Source organism: Anopheles funestus, chromosome 3RL (genome assembly GCF_943734845.2).
Source record: "Anopheles funestus chromosome 3RL, idAnoFuneDA-416_04, whole genome shotgun sequence".
NCBI lineage: Eukaryota > Metazoa > Arthropoda > Insecta > Diptera > Culicidae > Anopheles > Anopheles funestus.
In genome coordinates, this window is record NC_064599.1 from 78,585,572 (window position 1) to 78,596,228 (window position 10,657).

The 10,657-nt window shown below is 40.0% G+C and overlaps 1 protein-coding gene across 3 annotated transcripts; it reads left to right on the plus strand.

Moving 5' to 3' along the window:
* The first annotated feature begins 58 nt into the window (after positions 1-58).
* On the plus strand, positions 59-6,519 carry LOC125767389 (phosphatidylinositol phosphatase PTPRQ). 3 transcript variants are annotated; one of them, XM_049433911.1, is made up of 7 exons: positions 59-583; positions 994-2,874; positions 2,932-3,091; positions 3,160-3,867; positions 3,930-5,089; positions 5,154-5,499; positions 5,580-6,519. In XM_049433911.1, exons 2-7 carry the CDS (start codon positions 1,147-1,149, stop codon positions 5,783-5,785), a joined length of 4,308 nt encoding a protein of 1,435 aa, XP_049289868.1. In that variant the 5' UTR covers positions 59-583; positions 994-1,146; the 3' UTR covers positions 5,786-6,519. The 3 variants fall into 3 exon arrangements, with proteins under 3 accessions (XP_049289868.1, XP_049289869.1, XP_049289871.1); XM_049433912.1 differs by having other exon boundaries at positions 59-320; XM_049433914.1 differs by having other exon boundaries at positions 59-305.
* Positions 6,520-10,657: the final 4,138 nt, after the last annotated feature.

Here is a 10,657-nt window from a genome sequence, read left to right on the forward strand (position 1 = left end):
ACGGCGAATGCTATCTTATCTAATCGGTGTGCATATGTTGGTCCCGTTATGGTCGATTCGGGAGGTGATGTATAGGTACACAAAAAGAATGTTATCACCAGGTAATATACCGGCCATTCGTAACCGAATCGCGCCTGATAGTACGCATATTAACAGCGTATTCGCGAGGTCCGATAAAAATTGCTCACGACGAGGTAGCTCACAAACCGATCGAAGTACGAATTCAGTGTCAGTCATTGTAGGTTCGTGAATGTAATTGGACATCCGCATCCGACGCATCCGAGTGTGACGATTATACTAGTGACGTAGGCAATCAAACTGTACTGGCCAATTCTGTAAAGCTCTAATCAGTGTCTTGGTGAAGTTTTGGATAATGTTCACCAATTGAAAAACATTGTAACAACAGTGATTTAAAGCTAAATGTAACAACGCTTGTATTGCGCTAGTCACAACCTGTAGAAATCCAATCGATAAACCTCAATGAAAGGTCCCCGAACACAAGGAGATTCTATTGAATTGTTACAACTGTCCGATAACGTCGCCGATGAATGATGGATTAATTGAAGGAGTATTTTATTGATAGGTTCGTTTTGTGCGAGTTATATCAACTCAACCTGTCCGTTCGAAGTCTGGCCCTCTTCGGCGCCTTAGATTGTGGAAATGGTCACAAATCACAGCTATTATTTCAAATATATCCGCCGTGCACACAGCAGCGAGGTGGAAAGAAGTGTGACCATCTGGTAATGATAACAGACTTGTGACCAATACAACACATCTTGTTGGGTGTCGTGATAATGTATGTGGGGGTGAAACAATGTGATGGTTTTGTGAGTGAGTTGTTGTTCTTCAACGCTATTGGCCAGTGTAGTAGCCACCACCATAGTGTATTCGCAATGTACCATAAAGGAAGCTTAACTTTCATAAGGATTTGTGTTTAAAACGCGCTCCAACTTATGACGAGTTCGTTAATATCTTTGTTTTCTTTCCCCCTAGCAATTACTCCCCATGTATGACTGGATCGTCGTACATATCGTCAATACTATGTGCAAACTAACGACAAATGACTAAGTTTCCGTGTATGTAAACATTGAATAAGCCACGATAATCAATAAATTTAATGCCTGCAAATAGTGATGAGAAATAGTAATGCTGAAGGTAATTGTGCTTTTCGCTTTATTGTTCGGTAGTGGATGGACGTCATCGCAACAAGGAGTTGTTAACGTCCACGACACCGTTCATTTGAGTAAGAGTTCCTTATCGAACGAATTGTTACCTCAATCGAAGAAGTACGAGCCGCAGTCGACTGTTTTAAGCAGATGTCGATCTACAACATTGAATATTACCGTTTCAAAATCGATAGTGAATGTCGGCGAATGGCGAGCAGAAAAAGATGTCAATGTGAGCTACGAGATGGTCATATCTTACATAAGCCCCAACATAAGTCCGACCAAACAGCTGATAAAACAGTTTAAGGACGTTGCACTCCCGGTGCAGCATAGATGTACCATTTTCATGCTAAATGTTAGTCGAACAGACAGTGGAACGTCCGATTGTGTGTATGGACTATGGAAACCGAATTTGGAAATAGTCCAACTGCAGATTCTGGAAACTGGAAGTGAACGTAAGTCGTACGTCCTAACATGGATAGTGGAAATGGAGGATTGTGTCGATTATTATGAAGTATTGAAACTGAACGACAAATCCCTACGAACGAACATTCCTTTCATTACGCTACAAGATTTGAAACCGTATGAGCGACATCGAATTCAAATCAGTGTGAAATATCAGAACGGAGATCTAATACAAAGATATGTGGAGATATTTGTACATCATGTACCAGATTCACTAAAATCATCGCTTGACTCATCGCGGTGCTCCTTCGACTTCACAATACAACAACGAAAACGGGGGACTTTGAGTAATTCAGCGAAATTCAATGTTTCACGTATTGCCCAACCTATAACGAATGCAACAGTTTGCGCTAGATTTTCTAGTCCTAGTTTTTCGGCTAAGAGCCTATCAACAATTCGACCAGTCTTCGTAGGTTCATCTGTCCCAAAAAAACCGTCAGCCATACCGCCCAGTTGTCCTGTTCGATCGATATCCAGTAATGGCGATGTAACCATCAGACCACAAACGATCGGACCAGTTCGGGATCTTCGTGCAATCACTGATATTGACAGAAGCATCTTGCTAACATGGCGACCTCCAAAGGATAGTTTCCAGTGCGTCAAGGAGTATCTCATCACATGGTCATCGGAAAGCCAAATCATTGATGCATCGAACACGACGTACAATGTGACGAATCTGGAGTCGTGTGCAACGTACGAGTTCACGGTAAATGCTATCGATCATGCAAACGATAAAGGAGAACCAGCAAGTGTTACCGCAACGGTGCGTGAACTCCAGCAGCTGTCCGAGGTGACTGAGCTGGAATTGAATGAAGTAGAACCAAGATCACTTTCCGTTAAATGGAAACCTCCCATCAATGGAAGTTTTTGTGTGGAGGCTTACCGTGTGGTAGCTTGGTACAACACCCCCGAAACAGGCATAGATGTGGAAGTATTCTCCAACACCACCAACGATCAGCATGTCACCTTTGGAGAGGTAATCGCTTGCATGGTTTACACGGTGCAAGTCATACCGATCTCCATCAGCAAGAAGGACGGTCTCAACGAGATAGGATCGGTGAAGACGAAGGAACGTACCATCTTGTCCTATCACGTGGAACCAATCCGTGGAATTGCGATAAATTCAAGGAGTCTGGAGCTTTCGACGATGCTGCTCAGTGAAAACAATAACAACTGTCTATTGATCAGTGTGCAGTACAATTGTACCCTGATGGAGGAGAACGAACCAGTTCCCGAATCACAGGTAGGAATTATGATCCGTTTAATTCTTGTATAAGTCAACGTATTACGTTAATTACAGATTGTTAAAGAATTCGTCATTCCAAACTCCAACACAAGTTTTGAAGGTATAGTGGAGCCTTTGAATCCATTCTCGGTGTATATGTGCAATGCTCGGATTCAGAACATAGCGGGATGGAGCGATCCAACACCCTCATTCGAGTTCAAAACCGCAGAAGATGGTAAAGATGTTATAAATCTCCGTGAGTCGAAACGATAATATTATACTTGACGATTTGCTTCTTTCCAGTGCCCGATAGTCCAAGTGTGCTGGAACTAGTTGGACAGAATCGTTCCATAGAAATCATATGGAAAGCCCCTACTGTGAAGAATGGAGTAGTCGTACGTTATCGCATACATGTCCGCATGATCGCGCCAGAGTATCCACTTCCGAAGCTCTGTACACCGTTGGAAGAGTTCAACGAAACAGTAGACCTGCGGGACGAAGTGAATCCCGATGAGGCGCGCAGCTGGGATGGAGTCGAATTTCAACACGTAGTAGCGAAGTTGAATCCCTACACGCTATACACGGTACAGGTGGCGGCGGCAACGGGAGCCGGATTAGGGCCATATACGGAACCAAAGGAAGTAATCACCCTGCCTGACGTTTCGAACACAACCGAGAGCTTCCGAGTCGATAAAATTGAAGGTCCGGAGCTGGATCAGCCGTACAAATCGTCGGTGTGGTTTTCCTGGAGTCTTCCGTGTGGTTTGCACGGAAGGCTTACCCGATTCGTAGGCCGGATGGAAGGCATTCGCGATCAGGATCCATCGATACCGCATGCTATAGCCTGGGACGTTAACATTGAGGAGAGTGAAGTAATAAATGATGCGTACAGCTACGTTGAAAATCGTCTCAAGCCCGAATACAACTACACCGTATCGTTGAGTGTGGAAGTAGCCAACGTGAGCGAACTTAGCCCTAACGTGAAGCTGCAGTTCGAATCTCCAGCAGGAAGTATGTGTCATAGGCTGTTTTATAAGGTTAGCGTGAGTTTCAACTTTATTCATTACTTTCAGTTCCCACGATTGATCACACGGAAGAATGGTTCAATGTGGACGTTTTTGAAGCGCCCAACCCCACCAATACGGCCCGAATAGTGCTGGGCAACATGACGTTAACGTCAGACTTTGGCAGCATACGCTATATGGCACTGCTGATATCGGAGCGACTTTGCCAGCAGGATCCAGAACCCCGCACCGACTTCATCGACAACTCGGAAGATAATGAATGGCCCGAAGTTCTGGATTGGTACCGCGCTAACAATATGCGCTGCGTGGAACAGTACCAGACAACACCCAAGTTTTGGAATCCAATCAATCGTTTGATTCGTGAGGAAAGACGTAGCGGAGGAATTGAGTACGTCGTGGGAAAGGATAGCTGTGAGGGACAGGAGTACTGCAATGGACCACTGAAACCAGGAACGGAGTATGCGCTCATAGTGCGAATATTCTCCCGCAGCGGGTACACCGATTCAGAAATGCAGGTGTTCCGTACGGATTCCCTCATTAAGGTCGGTCTTATCGTGAGCGCTGTGATCGGTTGTCTGTTGTTAGCGTTCATCGGTGGACTGGTGATTGTATGGCGTAAGCAACGGTTGCTGCTACCGGCACAGCAAACGGGACGCGCACCGACGGAAGAACCGTCCGACATTCCGCTGAAGAATTTCCCTGCTCAGTTCGATGAGTTGTTTCAATCGAACCGGGAAAAGGTTTCGAAAGAGTTCCAAGCGATCAACTACTTCTCCGATTTTGCTCTCCAGGAGACGGTTACATTTCAGAGTGCGCGTGAGAATGAGCGTAAGAATCGTTACATCAACATCCTACCGTTTGATTCGAATCGCGTGCTGCTGGACTGCAACGACGATGATGAGAATATCGAACATGGTGCTAACGACTACATCAATGCATCGTTCATCGAAGGATACAAATATCAGCGAGAATACATTGCAACACAGGGTCCGAAGCAGGAGACGTGCTACGATTTCTGGCGTATGGTGTTGCAGTACGAGATCGAATCGATCGTCATGCTTACGCAACCGATCGATCATGATAAGAACAAATGTTGTCAATACTTTCCACGATTCGATGAGTACATCGATTTTGGTGACATACGGGTAAAGTGCACACAGGAACTGAACCTATCCTTGTACTACAAACGTCTGTTTCTAATTTCGAAGGTACAGTATTGACTTTGCGTTGTGCAGGATAAATATGGCTCACAGTTTGATACATTTTTTGCAGGAAAATGTCACAAAAGCAGTATTTCATTACCACTTTCTTGAATGGCCGGATCATAACTGTCCCGCCAGTACGGCGGATCTGATCAAGTTCTCCAAAATTGTCCGCGCCGAACGAAAAAGCAACGCCATTCCGCTCGTGATACATTGCAGTGCGGGGGTCGGCCGTACCGGTACCTTCATTGCGCTGGACATCATTCTGCAGCGAATGCTGCAGGAGAAAAAAATCAACGTGTACGATACGGTGAAACGATTACGGCGACAACGCGTGAAGATGGTACAAACGCTCGATCAGTACGCATTCCTTTACCAATGCTGCCTGGAATATGTATCGAAGAATAATCGAAAAAGTAATAATTTTCTCTTAAACATACATCGTGAGGATTTAATTCGACTTAATCGACTTAATTTCCTTTCTTTTCTTCTTCAGAACCAAAGACAAGCAGCGTTGAGATCATACGACGTGAGGACAAGGACAAGCAGTATCCTGATGTGATCCTGGACGTGGAACAGCTACAAGTCGCCGTCGGTAACGGGGGAAAGCCAATGTTTAACATCAAATTCCCAAAATCCGTCAATGCGGGCCTGGGAAACGTGAACAGCTTTGCTCCGAGCGAGATTGAAAGTGATAAATGAGTCAAACGCTTATCCGCATACAAGACCTGGTTCAGGGGTGAATGTGATGGCAGCTTTGTTTTGATATTGTTTTATTATTTTTATTACCTAAAATATCGATCTGTGTGTTAGTTGAAAATTAATTTATTATGCTCGGGATAGAATGATGCATGTATTACATAGAGAGTATCAATGTCTTTTCAGAATGTCTAATGAAAGATTAAAATGACTAACGAAAGGAAAATTATGTTGTTTCTAACCCCGTCACTACATGCTTAGCTTGTTGTTGCTCAATTTTCCAAAATAATTTTGCGACTCTGGCGCGACTTCAAGGTCGTTTAATTTTATTCATGCAACGAGCTGGTAGCGAGAAAATAATCTTGAATTAAATGAAATTATTTTTGGCAAAGAAAATTATAGTAAGTATTAAATTTATTGTTTTGTTGAAGTAGATGAGAAAGGCAAGTTTTTAAGCCCAGTGACAATGTTTCAAAACAACGAACCACCAAGAAAGCTCGTCGCCGTAGGAAATTTTCAAATTTTTAGAATTTTTTTAATTTTCTGTAATTTTTCATTCTTTTTTCTATTTAAAGCATCATTTGAGTAAAAAGAAATTCATTGCAACCAATTGGCATTAAAATAAATCAATTTAAATTTTTTTGCAAAATTTCTCAAAAAAATGGCAAGGGGTACCCCTTATGAAATTTTCGAGTTGAAATTTTTTAAATTTTTTTTTCTCATTTTTTTATCTTATTTTTAATTTAAAGGATTATTTGAGTGTAAATAAACTCATTGCAACAAATTCCCATTAAAATATATCACATTTATAAATTTTGCTACATTGGTGAAAAATGAGGAAAATTTTACATTTTCTCAAACAGGGTAAGGAACTTGGTTCCTCGAATAACTTCTGGCACAGACATCTGAGGGCATGGCCGTTCATGAAGAAAATGTAGCCAATGGTGTCATCTATCGACCACAAGTTAAAGATTGGCGATTCGTTGGATACCGATCGAGTTATAGGTAAAAGTTGGTGCAAAAATTAGGAAAATTTTACATTTTCTCGAACAGGGTAAGGAACTTGGTTCCTCGAATAACTTCTGGCACAGACATCTGAGGGCATGGCCGTCCAAGAAGAAAATGTAGCCATTGGTGTCATCTATCGACCACAAGTTAAAGATTGGCGATCCGTTGGATACCGGCCGAGTTATAGGTAACAGTTGGTGCAAAAATGAGGAAAATTTTACATTTTCTCAAACAGGGTAAGGAACTTGGTTCCTCGAATAACTTCTGGCACAGACATCTGAGGGCATGGTCGTCCATGAAGAAAATGTAGCCATTAGTGTCATCTATTGACCACAAGTTAAAGATTGGCGATTTGTTGGATACCGACCGAGTTATAGGTAAAAGTTGGTGCAAAAATTAGGAAAATTTTACATTATCTCAAACAGGGTAAGGAACTTGGTTCCTCGAATAACTTCTGGCACAGACATCTGAGGGCATGGCCGTTCATGAAGAAAATGTAGCCATTGGTGCCATCTATCGACCACAAGTTAAAGATTGGCGATCCGTTGGATACCGACCGAGTTATAGGTAAAAGTTGGTGCAAAAATGGGCCTTATGAAATTTTCAAATTTATAGATTTTTTACATTTTTTATTATTTTTCACTCTTTTTTTTGTTTAAAGCATTGTTTGAGTGAAAACAAACTCATTGCAACCAATTGGCATTAAAATAAATCAATTTAAATTTTTTTGCAAAATTTCTCAAAAAAATGGCAAGGGGTACCCCTTATGAAATTTTCGAGTTGAAAATTTTTTGAAATTTTTTTTTTCATTTTTTATTCTTTTTTTAATTTACAGGATTATTTGAGTGAAAATAAACTCATTGCAACAAATTCCCACTAAAATATATCACATTTATAAATTTTGCTACATTGGTGAAAAATGAGGAAAATTTTACATTTTTTCAAACAGGGTAAGGAACTTGGTTCCTCGAATAACTTCTGGCACAGACATCTGAGGGCATGGCCGTCCAAGAAGAAAATGTAGCCATTGGTGCCATCTATCGACCACAAGTTAAAGATTGGCGATCCGTTGGATACCGACCGAGTTATAGGTAAAAGTTGGTGCAAAAATTAGGAAAATTTTACATTTTCTCAAACAGGGTAAGGAACTTGTTTCCTCGAATAACTTCTGGCACAGACATCTGAGGGCATGGCCGTCCAAGTAGAAAATGTAGCCATTGGTGTCATCTATTGACCACAAGTTAAAGATTGGCGATCCGTTGGATACCGACCGAGTTATAGGCAAAACTTGGTGCAAAAATGGGCCTTATGAAATTTTCAAATTTATAGATTTTTTAAATTTTTTTATTATTTTTCACTCTTTTTTTTGTTTAAAGCATTGGTTGAGTGAAAACAAACTCATTGCAACAAATTGGCATTAAAATAAATCAATTTAAATTTTTTTGCAAAATTTCTCAAAAAAAATGGCAAGGGGTACCCCTTATGAAATTTTCGAGTTGAAAATTTTTTGAAATTTTTTTTCTCATTTTTTATTCTTTTTTTAATTTACAGGATTATTTGAGTGAAAATAAACTCATTGCAACAAATTCCCATTAAAATATATCACATTTATAAATTTTGCTACATTGGTGAAAAATGAGGAAAATTTTACATTTTCTCAAACAGGGTAAGGAACTTGTTTCCTCGAATAACTTCTGGCACAGACATCTGAGGGCATGGCCGTCCAAGAAGAAAATGTAGCCATTGGTGTCATCTATCGACCACAAGTTAAAGATTGGTGATCCGTTGGGTACCGACCGAGTTATAGGTAAAAGATGGTTCAAAAATGAGAAAAATTTTACATTTTCTCAAACAGGGTAAGGAACTTGTTTCCTCGAATAACTTCTGGCACAGACATCTGAGGGCATGGCCGTCCAAGAAGAAAATGTAGCCATTGGTGTCATCTATCGACCACAAGTTAAAGATTGGCGATCCGTTGGATACCGACCGAGTTATAGGTAAAAGATGGTTCAAAAATGAGGAAAATTTTACATTATCTCAAACAGGGTAAGGAACTTGGTTCCTCGAATAACTTCTGGCACAGACATCTGAGGGCATGGCCGTTCATGAAGAAAATGTAGCCAATGGTGCCATCTATTGACCACAAGTTAAAGATTGGCGATCCGTTGGGTACCGACCGAGTTATAGGCAAAACTTGGTGCAAAAATGGGCCTTATGAAATTTTCAAATTTATAGATTTTTTACATTTTTTATTATTTTTCACTCCTTTTTTTGTTTAAAGCATTGTTTGAGTGAAAACAAACTCATTGCAACCAATTGGCATTAAAATAAATCAATTTAAATTTTTTTGCAAAATTTCTCAAAAAAATGGCAAGGGGTACCCCTTATGAAATTTTCGAGTTGAAAATTTTTTGAAATTTTTTTTTTCATTTTTTATTCTTTTTTTAATTTACAGGATTATTTGAGTGAAAATAAACTCATTGCAACAAATTCCCATTAAAATATATCACATTTATAAATTTTGCTACATTGGTGAAAAATGAGGAAAATTTTACATTTTCTCAAACAGGGTAAGGAACTTGGTTCCTCGAATAACTTCTGGCACAGACATCTGAGGGCATGGCCGTCCAAGAAGAAAATGTAGCCATTGGTGTCATCTATCGACCACAAGTTAAAGATTGGCGATTTGTTGGATACCGACCGAGTTATAGGTAACAGTTGGTGCAAAAATGAGGAAAATTTTACATTTTCTCAAACAGGGTAAGGAACTTGTTTCCTCGAATAACTTCTGGCACAGACATCTGAGGGCATGGCCGTTCAAGAAGAAAATGTAGCCATTGGTGTCATCTATCGACTACAAGTTAAAGATTGGCGATTTGTTGGATACCGACCGAGTTATAGGTAAAAGATGGTTCAAAAATGAGGAAAATTTTACATTATCTCAAACAGGGTAAGGAACTTGTTTCCTTGAATAACTTCTGGCACAGACATCTGAGGGCATGGCCGTTCATGAAGAAAATGTAGCCAATGGTGCCATCTATTGACCACAAGTTAAAGATTGGCGATCCGTTGGGTACCGACCGAGTTATAGGCAAAACTTGGTGCAAAAATGGGCCTTATGAAATTTTCAAATTTATAGATTTTTTACATTTTTTATTATTTTTCATTCTTTTTTTTGTTTAAAGCATTGTTTGAGTGAAAACAAACTCATTGCAACCAATTGGCATTAAAATAAATCAATTTAAATTTTTTTGCAAAATTTCTCAAAAAAATGGCAAGGGGTACCCCTTATGAAATTTTCGAGTTGAAAATTTTTTGAAATTTTTTTTTTCATTTTTTATTCTTTTTTTAATTTACAGGATTATTTGAGTGAAAATAAACTCATTGCAACAAATTCCCATTAAAATATATCACATTTATAAATTTTGCTACATTGGTGAAAAATGAGGAAAATTTTACATTTTTTCAAACAGGGTAAGGAACTTGGTTCCGCGAATAACTTCTGGCACAGACATCTGAGGGCATGGCCGTTCATGAAGAAAATGTAGCCAATGGTGTCATCTATCGACCACAAGTTAAAGATTGGCGATTCGTTGGATACCGATCGAGTTATAGGTAAAAGTTGGTGCAAAAATTAGGAAAATTTTACATTTTCTCAAACAGGGTAAGGAACTTGGTTCCTCGAATAACTTCTGGCACAGACATCTGAGGGCATGGCCGTCCAAGAAGAAAATGTAGCCATTGGTGTCATCTATCGACCACAAGTTAAAGATTGGCGATTTGTTGGATACCGACCGAGTTATAGGTAACAGTTGGTGCAAAAATGAGGAAAATTTTACATTTTCTCAAACAGGGTAAGGAACTTGT